The sequence below is a fragment of the Melanerpes formicivorus genome, unplaced genomic scaffold (genome assembly GCF_026170545.1).
Source record: "Melanerpes formicivorus ecotype bairdi unplaced genomic scaffold, bMelFor1.0.p_v2 SCAF_76, whole genome shotgun sequence".
Classification (NCBI taxonomy): Eukaryota; Metazoa; Chordata; class Aves; order Piciformes; family Picidae; genus Melanerpes; species Melanerpes formicivorus.
Genome location: NW_027142428.1, coordinates 2,411,108 through 2,425,112, shown reverse-complemented (window position 1 = coordinate 2,425,112; position 14,005 = coordinate 2,411,108). Strand labels below are relative to the sequence as shown.

General features: G+C 52.1%; 1 protein-coding gene across 2 annotated transcripts in view; it reads left to right on the top strand.

Moving 5' to 3' along the window:
• HDLBP (high density lipoprotein binding protein) overlaps nucleotides 1-11,839 on the top strand; it is a 44,695-nt gene extending 32,856 nt beyond the window's left edge. For both annotated transcript variants that reach the window (XM_068164019.1, XM_068164020.1), the window contains exons 18-28: nucleotides 827-1,048; nucleotides 1,269-1,487; nucleotides 2,193-2,331; nucleotides 3,062-3,216; nucleotides 3,890-3,994; nucleotides 4,624-4,758; nucleotides 5,327-5,470; nucleotides 5,655-5,840; nucleotides 7,617-7,733; nucleotides 8,179-8,307; nucleotides 9,399-11,839. In XM_068164019.1, the coding sequence (XP_068020120.1) occupies nucleotides 827-1,048; nucleotides 1,269-1,487; nucleotides 2,193-2,331; nucleotides 3,062-3,216; nucleotides 3,890-3,994; nucleotides 4,624-4,758; nucleotides 5,327-5,470; nucleotides 5,655-5,840; nucleotides 7,617-7,733; nucleotides 8,179-8,307; nucleotides 9,399-9,485 (1,638 nt within the window). In that variant the 3' untranslated portion in view covers nucleotides 9,486-11,839. The remainder of the gene's footprint in view (nucleotides 1-826; nucleotides 1,049-1,268; nucleotides 1,488-2,192; nucleotides 2,332-3,061; nucleotides 3,217-3,889; nucleotides 3,995-4,623; nucleotides 4,759-5,326; nucleotides 5,471-5,654; nucleotides 5,841-7,616; nucleotides 7,734-8,178; nucleotides 8,308-9,398) is intronic.
• Nucleotides 11,840-14,005: the final 2,166 nt, after the last annotated feature.

Below are 14,005 nucleotides of genomic sequence, written 5' to 3'. Positions count from 1 at the left end.
AGCATGGTTTTGGAAGTTTCTGGAGGAGGAGATTCCACAACCTCTGGGCAGCCTGCTCCAGGGCTCTGTCATCCTCACAATGAGAGTTGAAAGTTGTGGAACCTCCTCTGCTCCACTTTGCATGCATTGGCCCTTGTCTTGTCACTGAGCCTCACTTCATCCTCCAGACACTTGCCCTTCACATCTTAATAAACATGAATGAGGTCACCACTCAGTCTCCTCTTCTCCAAGCTAAAGAGCCCCAGTTCCCTCAGCCTTTCCTCAGCAGGGAGATGTTCCACTCCCTTCAGCATCTTTGTGGCTCTGTGCTGGACTCTTTCAAGTGGTTCCCTGAGGCCCTTCTTGAACTGAGGGACCCAGAACTGGACACTATTCCATATGTGGCCTCAGCAGGGCAGAGTAGAGGGAGAGAACTTCTCTCGACCTACTAACTACTACCCTTCTAATACACCCCAGGTTGTCACTGGCCGCCTTGGCCACAAAGGCACATTGCTGGCTCGTGGTCATCCTTGTGTCCACCAGGACCCCCAGGTCCCTCTTCTCTACACTGCTTTCCAACAAGTCACTTGCCAACCCATACTGGGACAAGCCCTCATCTCCTATGGAAGTCTTTTCTGCTCATATTCTCACTTTTATGCCCAGTTAGCTTTTCAGCCTTGAGAACACAGTTTGGGTCCTGTTCGTGATGTAAGATGTCTTGTACCTTTTTGATGTTGATGGCATGCTTCATCTACCTCGCTCTTGCAACTCTGTATGTGGGTGCAGGCAGCACCTTGTTGTTGATGTGTATTGTCTGTATGTTCCATGAGTATCTGACTCCTTTCAGCAAACCAAGAGTTACACGGTGGACCTCCGTGCAAAGCCAGAGTACCACAAGTTCCTTATTGGCAAGGGCGGTGGCAACATCCGTAAGGTGCGTGATAACACTGGGGCCCGCATCATCTTCCCAACCTCTGAGGACAAAGATCAAGAGCTGATTACTATCATGGGAACCGAGGAGGCTGTCAAAGAGGCACAGAAGGAATTGGAGGCCCTCATCAAGAACCTGGTATGAAATACTCTTTCTACTTTCTTGCCTGTCACTGTAGCAAAACGTAAGGAGTTGGTGTAGAGTACCTCTTTGTCCTGAAGCTGTCTGCTGCCCTTTGTGTGAGCCCAAAAAGGTCATCCCTACTTGCTGGAGGGAGGCTGTAAACTGATTGCTGTTGAATGAAGCAAGACTCATGCACCGGGGCAGGCAGGATTGACTGGCTGTCATCTGTTGGCAGGATAACGTGGTTGAAGACTCCATGGTGGTTGACCCCAAGCACCACCGCCACTTTGTGATCCGGAGAGGGCAGGTTCTGCGTGAGATTGCAGACGAGTACGGTGGTGTGATGGTCAGCTTCCCCCGCTCCGGCACCCAGAGCGACAAAGTCACCCTCAAAGGAGCCAAGGACTGCGTGGAGGCAGCCAAGAAACGCATCCACGAGATCATTGAGGACCTGGTATGTCACAGGAAAACTGTTCCTATTGTGCTTTGTTGCTCCAGCAGTGCCCTCCTTCATCCCACTGTACAGCCAAGCTGTGAAGGAACAAGTCTCACAGTAGTTTGGGGATCTAAAACTTTGCTGTTGGCTCACGAAGTCTGCAGACTGTAGTTCCTGGCCTGAGGAATGGCAGTTGGCTCCAAAATGGCAATGCTGCAGGAAGCAATTGCTTCCTCTGACCATTTCCTGGTTTTTAGGACTAGAAATTGGAGGCCCTTCTTTTGTGTACTTCTGAACATTAATAGAGTGGAACCTTCTTGTGCCTTTCTATGCTTGGTGTTGGGCAGTGGTTGCTCTCTGGGCTTTTCCTCTGCTGTTAATAATGACTCTGGCAAACAGTGAGTTCTGGTTCCTCTTCCCTTCCCTCCTTTTTTATCCTTCTCCTCTTTTGTAATGTTTCCAAGCTTTCAGGGTAATGAAGAGCTTTGGACTCAGAAGCCTCTGACATCATGGGTTGGAGGCAGCCTTCATTAAAGAAATCCTCTGCTAACCTGAGAGAGGAAAGATTCTAGGAAGCTTTCAGTTCAGTTCTTCCCCTACCAGCAGCTATTCCCTTTTCTAACTCCTTTCTACATCCAGTCCATTATGGATTTCACCAAACACAAGCTTCCTGCTGTGTAAGAGGTTGCATCACAATAGAGCTACAACTCTGCTTTCTCCTAGGAAGCTCAAGTGACAATTGAATGCACCATTCCACAAAAGTTCCACCGCTCCATTATGGGCCCCAAAGGATCCCGGATCCAGCAGATCACCCGGGACTATGGCGTCCAGATCAAATTCCCTGACAGGGAGGAGAACCCAGGTATGTCCATGGATGCATGTTTATGTGGTAGTTGGAGTGATCAAATGAATATAGCATAGTGTAGCCTACACTCCATACCAGTGGAGATGTTCTACTTAAATCTATGGAGAAGTGACCCTAAGTGTTCCTTGCAGTGCCCTTGAATCTGGGCTTACCATCAACCTTGCCCTCTTTGGAAGAGGGGACACTTTCTGAGGTAAAATGCAGACCTGGGTCTCCTGAACGTGTTCTTGCCACAGGGCACAGGCAACATGAGGACCAGCCCTGGCAAAAATGGTTCTACAGGTTTACTAAGGTCTCTCAGCTCTCCTGCTCTTCATGCTGGATGTACTGAATCCAGCACAGCTGGAACCTGTTGAGCACTTTGGCCAAGCCCCACCCTTCGGGTGCTGTGCTGGTGAATATCTCTGAGGGAGGAGCTGACAGCCTTCCTTACTGCCTCTCATAAAGTAGGACTGCAGCCTCTGCTTCTGTAGTGCAACCACAGATCCTTCCCCTGCAGGCAGAGGCAGTGTCAGTTCTGTGCAGGAAGGTGTGAAGCAGACTTAGTGAATGTCCTGCTCATTCCAGGCCAAGCCATGCAAGCTACCTGTGCTAGGAGTGGGCTCCTCCACAGCAGTCTGTAGTGTCTGGCCTCCTGTGGCAAAGCCCAGGCTGAGGACCTAGGGGGGGGCATGTTAAGCAAGGAGGGGACTCTGCGCATTTGACATGAGACTTTCCGTGTTGCCAGCCCCTGTTGCAGAGCCAGCTGTGCAGGAGAATGGTGAGGAAGGTGGGGAAGGCAAGGAGGGGAAGGATGTGGATCCCTGCTCCCCCAAGAAGTGTGATATCATCATCATCTCTGGGCGCAGGGAGAAGTGCGAGGCAGCCAAGGAGGCGCTGCAGGTAGGTGGCTTTCCAAGCCCCTTGGTCCTCTCGGGTAGGGATGGCCTGATGGAAGGAGTGCACTGCAGGCTTTATCACAGAATTGTTGTGGTTGGAAGAAACCTTTAACATCACCATGGCATTAAACCAAAGTGCCATGTCCATATGTTTCTTGAACACCTAGTGGGTGCTCAGTTAAGGTGGCATTCCAGTTTGCCTCTGATGCTAACTGCAGAGCTGGTCTGTACTGCTCAAAGGAAGTCCTCTGCTCTGTGGTTTAGCTTGAATCACGGTGCCTGATCTTATAACTGTTGAAGCTCATGGGCAGCCCTGAGCTGCTTGCCATAAAAGCAGGATGTGCTTGTTTCATGGCAAGTTCACCTCCACCTCTGTCACTGCAAAAAGCTGGAAAGAGGAAGAATCTGATTGAGGCTGAATCAGTCTAGCTTTGGTGATGTTTTTCAAGTCTCATAGGTGGAAACCAAGGATGTGAAACCAACCTGTTGCCAGAGGTGGTGTTTGAGACTGCTGCTTTGGGAAAAATGCTTTGACACTCAAGAGGTCATCTTGGTGTTTGCAGCTGTTCTCTCTTCCTGTAGAGTTTGTATCTAGCAACATGTTCTTTTGGGCAAGAGTATGGCAGGCTGAAAGGCAGAAGTCCTTCAACTGATAAAGTGTGCTCCCTCACCTGCAGGCTTTGGTTCCTGTCACCATTGAGGTGGAAGTTCCCTTTGATCTTCACCGTTACATCATTGGCCAGAAGGGAAGTGGGATACGCAAAATGATGGATGAATTTGAAGTAAGTTGTTGCCCTCTCCCCATCTTTTCTGTCCTGGACAATCCAAGGTGACCATGTTTGTGGTGGTGGCAATCAGTTGAGAGATGCTCAGGACTGTCATTGTTTGACCATGGAATACAGGCTCTGTAAGGAGAGAAGGAGACCTGTGTGATGTAGTCTCTGGCTCTGGGGTTTGGTAGGCTTCATGCTGAAACTGTGTGATCAGTGGTGATGCCCCTGAGTGTTGCATGGCTTATTTGGTGCCTACAGGGATTCCTCATCAGTGTGAGAGTTGTTCTCCTAAACCATGGGAAACAGCTCTGCTATGCCTGCCTATTTGGGAGAATTCCCCAGAAGCCCACCAGGATTCTTGAGGCGACTGCAGGCTGGCTGCAGACAGTGCTGCTGAACATGCATTTGCTTTCTAGCCTCTCCAGGCTGGCACAGACACTGCTGAGTGCTGAAGAAACAAGGTTCTATTCAAAAGCACTTACATGTGGCCCTGCTTGAGCAGTGGGGTTAGACCAGATGACCACCAGAGCAGTATGGTTGGAAGCTGGCCTTAGCGGTGGAGAGGATCAGCAAGATGCCAGCCTGCAGTGATGGGCACTATAAGTGATACAAAACCATAACCACTGTTTGTTTGTCAGGTGAACATCCAGGTCCCTGCTCCTGAGCTGCAGTCTGATATCATCACTATCACTGGGCTGGCTACCAACCTGGACCGTGCCAAGGCTGGGCTGCTGGAAAGAGTGAAGGAGCTGCAAGCTGAGCAAGAGGATCGGGTAAGGCTTGTGCCTGTCTTTCCCTCTAGCCAAACAAGGCTTCCATCTCTGGGTGTCCTTTCAGAAGGTGCACAGACTCCTGCCCCTGCCTTGGCTTTTAAGAGCACTCAGGTGCTGTGCAGGTGTAGAGTGTTTGTAAGTTTTAGCAAGAACTGATGGGAGAGTTTTGGGATTCTGCTTTGGGTAACTTTGGACTGTCTGAGGCTCTGTCATGCCTTCATGTACCTTCAAGAGGTTTCAGGGTGGGAGCCTCACTGTGCTAGGGATCTGTCTGTACCTATTTTCACTGAATCCTTTTCACAGCTCTGAAGAAATAGGTGAAGTGTGAGTTGGGATAGTTGTTTGCTACTTGTAGTTCCTTGCTGAACTTGGAGAAAGCTCAAGGCTCCAGACAATACTTGCCTTGGGTGCTCTTGTGTAGCCACAAACACTCAAGCATGACCCTGCAGAATCTGTACCATGCATCTCAGATGCTAGAAGGAAACACTGGGACATAGATGGACACTTCTGGACCAGCTGTGATGTGTTCCCTGCTCTGGTGTATCTCACTCTGCTTCTCCTGCTGCAGGCCTTGCGAAGCTTCAAGCTGACGGTTACCGTGGATCCCAAATATCACCCTAAGATTATCGGGCGGAAGGGAGCAGTGATCACCCAGATACGCACAGAGCATGAGGTCAACATCCAGTTCCCTGACAAGGATGATGAAACCCAGGTGAGAGGTCAGAGGGGGTGTAAAGAGGGCTGCTGATTCTCCGTGAGCACAGCATCTTCTCTAGGGCTCTGAACTCCCTGCATTGCCTTTGGGTAAAGTGAAGGGTAAAAGGGCTGAGCCCCAGGGAGAAGGTTTGCTCAGCTGCTTATCAGCCTGGTCTCTTCTACACTTTCCGCTACCCCAGGCCCAAGACCAGATCACCATCACTGGCTACGAAAAGAATGCCGAGGCTGCCCGGGATGCCATCATGAAGATCGTTGGCGAGCTGGAGCAGATGGTGTCCGAGGACGTGACCCTGGACCATCGCGTCCACGCGCGCATCATCGGCGCGCGCGGCAAAGCCATCCGCAAGATCATGGACGAGTTCAAGGTGAGTGCTGGGGGCATGCACCGCCTCTTGGGCTGGGCCTGGCTGGCAGTGGGTGCTGCTTGCTTGTCTGCTAAGAGCTTGGTAGCAGCTTGGTGCAAGGGGTTGAACTTAGGAGTGTCAGGCTCCTTCTGGTCTTTGAGTCTTGTTCCTGTTGAGCACCTTCTTCTGGAACAGAAGCAACAGAAAAGCCAGGGCTGTCCTGCTCACCTCCAGCTCTGCCCCTCTGTGCAGCCCTCTTCTAGTGAGGTTCTTTCAGACAGGGTCCTGTATGGCCTTCAAAGGGAGGATGTGGTTATGTCAGCTACTCCAGTTACTTCAAGTGGATAACCAGGTCTGTTGCTGGGGGCTCTGGAAGGAAACTGTACCCAGACCCCCTCAGCTTGGGCTGAGCTCAAGGAAATACTCTGGTTTTATTAATTTCTCTAGGCCACTGTTGATTCCTTTCACTTTGGGAATCTTGACACACTTTCAGGATTCCAAAAGAGGTAATGTTTGGCAAACTTGGCTCTGGGAAGGGCACCTCTGCCCTTCAAACGTGTGGCAGTAGCAGGGTGCTTTACTCCAGAGGTGGCAGTGAATGTGAATTCAGGTTGATGAGACTCTGGGGACCCGTATCTTGGCTGGGCTGTTGTTTAAATGAGCTGCCTTGGGTTTTGGTCCTGTCTTGTGTGGCTTTCTTGCTCCCATCTGGAAGGTGAGCTGTGAGAGAGCTCAGTGGCTCTGTGCAAGGGGTGCACTAAGCCAGCTCCATGTAGTGATTGTCAGCCAGGACCAGTTTCATCTGTGGAGGAAACAAAGCTTATTGTGCTTCATGCCCATGGATTGATGGTGTGAGATAGCCTGCAGCAGTGTCAGAGCACTTTGTGGAGTAATAGAAGTATTTTGGTTGGAAAACACTTTGAAGATCCTTGAGTCCAACTGTCAACCCAACACCACTATGGCCATTAAACCATGTCCCCAAAGTGCCCTGTCCACACATTTCTTGAACACCTCTAGGGATGGTGATTCCAGCACCTCCCTGGGCAGCCTGTTCCAATGCCTGACCACTCTTGCAGCAAAGAAATTTTCCTTGATCTCCAATCTAGCCCTCCCCTGGCACAATTTCAGGCCATTTCCTTTTGTTCTATCACCTGATACTAGGGAGAAGAGACCAACCTCCACTTCACTCCAGCCTCCTTTCAGGGAGCTGTAGAGAGACAGAAGGTCTCCTCTCAGCTCCCTCTTCTCCAGGCTAAACAACCCCAGTTCCCTCAGCTGCTCCTTACCAGACCTGTTTCCCACAGCCTTCAGCAGCCTCATTGCTGTCCTTTGGACCTGCTCTAGCACCTCAATGTCCTTCTTGTAATGAGAAGCCCAAAACTCGAGGTATGGCCTCACCAGTGCTGACAACAGGGAGACATCACTGCCATGGTCCTGCTCATCAGTGTTGCTGACTGATGCCAGGATGCTGGTAGCCTTCTTGGCCACCTGGGCACACCTCTGGCTGTCAACCAGGCCCCCCCAGGTCTTTTTCTTTCCAGGAGGGCCCTTGTGCTGTGTGAACAGCAGGGGCTGCAGGAAGATGGGCCTTTACTTCAGATTCTGTTCTGCCAGGCTTTAAGGACAGGTATATGTCACTGCACCACCAGTGTCTGAACTATGGAGATCCTAAACAGACTTGTGGCAGTTGAACAGATCAGAGCTTTTCTTTCTGTGAATCTGATGAGAAGGGTGAAGGGGAGCCTGTGGTTTGTCAGATGTGCAGATGTAAGTCCTGTCTGGTCTCTTGTGTTGCAGGTGGATATTCGTTTTCCCCAGAGTGGAGCTCCTGACCCCAACTGTGTGACTGTGACAGGACTCCCTGAGAATGTGGAAGAAGCTATTGATCACATCCTCAACTTGGAGGAGGAATATGTAAGTATTCAGCAGGGGCTTAGCAAGAATTTCCTCTGCTATAGAGGTGGATCTCTGAAGTATTTCCATGTGATGTTTTCTACTGCTGCATGAGAGAGCTCAAGCCCTGTGCAGGTGGCAGGTAGCCCTCATCTACAGCTGTCCCTCAGACCAAGTGGGCACTGAGACCCAGGCTGTGCTTTGCAAAAGAGTGCAAGGACTGGCCCCACTGCCCAGGAAAGGACAACGAGAGTGCTGGGATACCACCAGCATGCACCTTGCTGCAGCTTGCATCAGTTAGGAGTTGGTAGCCCTCAAGCTAGTGCAGAAGCACCGTGTTTGGTCCTTGTAGGACAGAGTGGTGACCTTGGATGGGTTGCAGCACAGTGAGGGAAGGGGGGTGGCTAATGTTACACCACTTGGAAGAGCTGTCAAGATTCCCCTGCTGACTAGATTGTCACTGCAGCTTGCAGATGTAGTGGATAACGAGGCAATGCAGGTGTATATGAAACCCTCCTCACATGAAGAGTCCAAGGCTCCATCCAAGGGCTTTGTGGTGAGAGATGCTCCCTGGGCCACTGTCAACAACGAAAAGGTGAGTGCTGCTTCTGCTACAGGCCTGGGGGCAAAGGGCATGTGGCACCTTCTGCCAAGGACTTTGAGGTCTGGCCCTCCTATCTCAGCTGGGGACACTGAGCACCCTCCCTCCTATGGTGGCACAGAAAGCAGTGAAGGGCCCTCCTGCTCCCTCTGGTCTGTGTAAGCTGAGAGCAGGCCTGGGCTCTGTCTCTCCAGCTTCTGAAGCTGTCTCTTTCTTCTCACCCAGACTGACTTGTGGAGCTGCTGAGCAATGGGGCACCATTACCAGAAAGTGTCTTGCCAGGTCATGTTGGTTTTAGTGGTAGGGATGGGGCCCCAGGACTCATGACTCTTCTGCTGAAGCACAGAACTGGCTCAGTGTTTGCAGCTGTGCTCTATCTGGGAGCAGTGAGCTGGGACAGCTGCCACAGTGCTGCTGTGGGACTGGCCTGACCCCACTCCTCCCCACTGAGTTTTACTGAGGTTGGGTCCTTGAAGCCTGTGATCCACCTGCCATTTGCTCCTATCTGCCCACTCCTAAAGGTTATAGAATCATAGAATCAATAAGGTTGGAAAAGACCTCAAAGATCATCAAGTCCAACCTGTCACCCAACAGCTCATGACTACTAAACCATGGCACCAAGTGCCATGTCCAATCCCCTCTTGAACACCTCCAGGGATGGTGTCTCCACCACCCCCCTGGGCAGCACATTCCAATGGCTAATGACTCTCTGTGAAGAACTTTCTCCTCACCTTGAGCCTAAACTTCCCTGGCACAGCTTGAGACTGTGTCCTCTTGTTCTGGTGCTGGTTGCCTGGGATTAGAGATCAACCTCCACCTGGCTACAACCACCCTTCAGGTAGTTGTAGAGAGCAATAAGGTCTCCCCTGAGCCTCCTCTTCTCCAGGCTAAACAATCCCAGCTCCCTCAGTCTCTCCTCATAGGTGGCTTGGCTGTCCACTGTCTGAAGGACATAATGATCCCTTTCAGCACTTGCCTGTTTCCTCTGCTGCTGGGGCCTTAGAAATGCTGCTTAGCTCAGGGGCACACCATGCACGTTCTCAGCAGGGCAGGAGCTTAACTTGTTCCATTTTTGTTTGCTCTAGGCCCCTGATATGAGCAGTTCTGAAGACTTCCCCAGCTTTGGGGCTCAAGTGGCCCCCAAGACTCTTCCCTGGGGACCCAAACGATAATGACCTGGAAGCAGAACCTCCTCCAGCCCGCTGACCTGACACTAACCTGCCACAAATACTTCTGTCTGAAATCTGACCCAGCGGCTGGAGCATAAGTCAATTGTCCCAAGAGGTCTCCTAATGGTGTCTGGAGTGCTAGACCCCATCCTGCTCCCCTCAGCTATCACCGTGGCTAGGACCCACCCTCATCTCTTGATAGATATTCTTTCCTCCTTTGGAACAAGACTTCCAGTCAGATTCAAACACTAAATGTGTGTGTTTTTGTTAGAAACTTCATAATTGACTCCAAGTGGCTACGATTTGCAGCTTCCCAAGCGCTGGCAGAGCAATCTGCTCTCTTGAGCATGTCTTACTAGGCATTCTCGCCTTCATTAGGAGACCTCCTTTACTGTGGCTAGGAATCTACTTCCTGTCTCATGACCTCAGGAAATAAATTTCCTTGACTTTCTAAAGCCAAAACGTTTGCCCTCTTTCCTTTGTGTTTATCCCAGGCCTTACCTTACCTTTGTAGAGTGCAATCAACTCTCTTTTCCCCTCCCCCCCCCCTTTTAACTGCCAAAAATTCATTTAATGCTGACTGTGGGGAGAACTTCAAAACAATCTGAAAGGTCAGAAACTTGCTTTTTAAAGGAGCAAACTCTTCAGTAGGCTGTAGAGGCAGCAGAGACGGAAGGGGCTAGAGCAACATCCGGCTAAGTCTGGCCAAGGAAACGCCTCCGAGCGCAGCGCGTAGCGAGCGCGCCCCTTGCGGCGCAGCAAGCACAGCCTCAGCCTGCACACTCGATGAGTCTTCCAGTGTGTGATGACAGAGCCCTTCCTAGCTCCCACCCTCCCATGGTCACCCTCCCCAGCAGCCAGCAGTGTGAGCAGGCAGACGAGCCAGCACATCACAGACTCACGGGATGGGGATAGGTTTGGGTCACCAGAGCGGCCGCAGCGGCGCGGCCCAGGAGAAGCTGGTGGGAAGCACAAGCTGGAGAAGCTGTAGCTGTCTGCTAGCACTGCAGCACCTAGAGGTGAGCGGTAGGGACCCTGTTACCGTTGCCTTCTTTCTACCTCAAAAGTCAGTACGATGGCAGCCTCTCAGTGTAAGTGGGTAAACAGCTGTTCCAGCTCTTGCCCTGGCATCCAGAGCAGAAGTGTGGAGGAGAAGCAGGAGGAGCCCTTTGTGGGAGCTCCTCTGGAAGCAGGCTGGGTGTGCTGATGAAGAGGCAGGCTGTGAATCAGAACCCTGGGGCTGTTTGCTAAGCCATACCAGGGTTCAGTCCCAGGCCATAGGTGCAGCCTTGCCCCTAGCTGCAGGGCTTGTTAGTCAGGCTTCTGCTCTGGTGGCACTGAGTGACTGCTGGCCTGGGGCCTTGAGCCCTCCCTGAGGCCTCCATCGTATGGGTAGAGGGTGATCCATGCTCCATACTCTGGGCCACTTGCACCTAGGCCCTGCCAGCGCTTGCTCAAAGAGGGCTGTGTCCAAGCTCCTCCAGCCATGTCTCTGTGGAAGGTGGCAGGGGACGTGGGGTCTCGGTTCCCTCCTTTCCCTGCCTCGGTCCTTCAGAGTCTCTCATCTGAGCTGTTCTTTATCCCAGCTGCTTCAGCTCTTGGACAAGCAGGAGTCCCTAGCCTCTCTTCTTTAGTGCTGCTTAAGCAGCAAAGGCCCAGAACTCTGGCAAGCTGAGCCCAGGGCTCTCGCCTCTCCCTCTCTCTGGCAGGCCTGACAGGCCAGTGCTTCTGCTTCCTGCACCAGCTCTTCTTGGAAGAGGCTGCTCTGCAGAAGTTGAACCAAAACCTCACAGTGTGTTCCTTAAGTTTGAGACATGACTGAAGCTGATCACGGCGTGTTGCAGGGCACCTGGCTTCTCTGGAAGGGCAGGGTGGCCCTGCCTCCTGCAGGGGAGACAGGGTGGGGCAGGCAGAGCTAGGGTGGCACCCTCCCATCTGTGTCTGTTACAAACTGGTTATCCCCCTAGTTTAGGTCTGTCCTGCATCACCAAGCCTATCACCACCCTCTTCCTCTTTACGCCCCTTCCTCCCCCCCAGCTCTCACCAGTTGCACAGCTAGGCTTGAGTTACATTTGGGGCACCACCATCTGGGCTGGTGCCCCATAGCCCGACCCTCCACTCTAAAGAAGGTCATGAAGTGATTGTACCTAGTACTGTCCCCCCCACCCCCTCCTTCTGCAGCAGACTGTGGCATGTGTCCATTTCCTCTTTGACGTCTTCCATATTGTACGTTTCCATAGCAATGATCCCTTGGCCTTAACTTTGGAATCTGGAGACTATATGCAAACATGTACAAAGGCTCATGAGTATGGATGACACTGGAATTTTATAAATTCTAAAATAAAACCTGAAACAGCTTGGAGTGTCATGGATATTATTTCTGCTGGGGGGTTGAGAGCCAAGGCAGCCCTTGCTTGGCTAGGCTTCGCCCCTCTGAGGAGTTCCAGCTTGCACGCATGAGCCTCCGCTGCAGTGATGTCCTTGCTGAGGTGGGACTCACACAGCAAGCAGCTGGGCAGAGGGAGAAGGAAGGAGCAGCTCTAGGCAAGGGTGGAGGCTGTGCCTTCCTTGCAAGAAGCCACCAACCTGTTCACGCCAAGGGAGGTGGTGCTGGTAATGCTGCCAGTGTAGGAAGGAGAAGGAGGTGCCAGCCCTGCTCCCTCTTACTCCTCCAGAAGTAGAGCCCCTTAACCTTCTGTGCCTAGCACCACTGCACAGCACCCTCCCCATGGGCCCAAGCTTCTGCTCCCTGGCCAGTGAAACTTGGCTCAGGGCCTGTCACGTTTAGAGGGTCACAGTGCACCTCACCTCTCGCATTCACCCTCTGGCTCCTTGGCTTTCCTTGTCCCAGCAGCAGCTCAGCCATTCCCACTGTACCTGCTGGTGCTGGCAGGAGGAAACCCTCCAGCTGGGGTTCCATCCTCCACAGGTGGGAAGAGGGGAAGCAAAAGACAGTGCAGGAGGCCACAGCACTTCCTTCATAGAATCACAGAATTGTTTGCATTGGCAAAGCTCTCTAAGATGATCGAGTCCAACCCTCAACCCACTGCCACCATGGCCGTTACACCACGTCCCCAAGGGCTGTGTCCACATGTTTCTTGACCACCTCCAGGGACAGTGACTCCATCTCCCTGGAGAGCCTGTTCCAGCACCTGACCACTGTTGCAGGAAGGAAATTTTTCCTAATCTCCAACATAAACCTCCCCTGGCACAATTTTAGGTGTGACACCTTCATCTTGACACCCACCCCTCTTATATTTATGGACAGTTGTCAGATCCCCTCTCTGCCTTCTCCTCTCCAAACAGCCCCAGTTCTCTCAGGCTTCCTTCACAGGAGAGAGGTTCAAGTCCATCATCCTTGTAGCTCCCTGTTGGACTCTCTCCAGTAGTTCCCTGTCTCTCTTGGATAGGGGAGCCCAGAACTGGACACAGTATTCCAGGTGTGGTCTCAGCAGGACAGATAGAGAGGGAGGAGAACCTCCCTTGACAAGTCATTTCCCCATGCTTATCCTGACAGTATGCTATGTGCCTGAGGTGCTGCCAACTTGCTGAGGCCCCCAGCCCATGCCTGCAGCCAGATCCTTGACACTGGCCTTGCCTCTCTATCTCCCAGCTCGCCCCAAGAACCTGAAGTGCAGCAGACGCTGGCATTTGCAGCAGCAGTTCTTTCCAGGGCCAGCTTCTCTCTCCTCACAAGTTGAAAGCAGAAAAGGCAGGGATGAGCAGGTTGGCCAAGGTGGCAGGTCATTACCCCTCACTCTGCCCTGGGCCACTCTGCAGGGCTTGGTAGCTGGTACCTCAAGCACAAGAAAGAAGTCCAAGGTCTGGCCAGCAGCTGCAGTAAGTCCAGGTCAAGTTGCTGTCCTGGTCCCCAAACACTGTCTCTGTGGCAGTGAAGTGCAGCTGTCACTGCCTCTGCCTCAGTGGCAGCTGAAGGGTCTCTCTGGTCACAGCTCCCAGCCCAGGCAGCTGAGCACCACCAGCAGCCCTCGGCCAGCCTCAGCTGCAAGGGCTTTCTCCTTGGCCAAAATCAAGAGCTCTGTGTGTCGCTGCCTTTGGAGCTGAACATTGTGTAAACCCCTTCCTGGGTGATGAAAGATGTCCTGGTCAGAGCTGTCTGGAAGGGAAGGCATCAGAAATGGGGACAGAAAGGGAATTTTTCTCAGGGTCAGACTTTATTGGGAAAATGACAACAGAAACATTCCAAGAACGGCACGGTGACAATCCCTGAAGTTTGACCGCTTTGAGGGGAGGGCACAGATACGGTTCACCTAGGGAGAGGAAACTGCCTCAGGAGAAGTAGGTTGTGTCTGACAACTCAGGAGGAGCCAAGCTGGCACCTTCTACCTCCCCTAAACCCATTCCTGCCTGCTTGATTAGTGATTGGATAATGCATCCTCACTGCAGAGCAGGCTGCTGTTGTCCTCTTCAAAAAGAGCAAACCGCCAGGCCAAAAAGGACCAGAACAGAAGCACCTTTGCTCATCTTAACTGGAGTGACTTTCCCAAAGAAGGGTCAGGTGT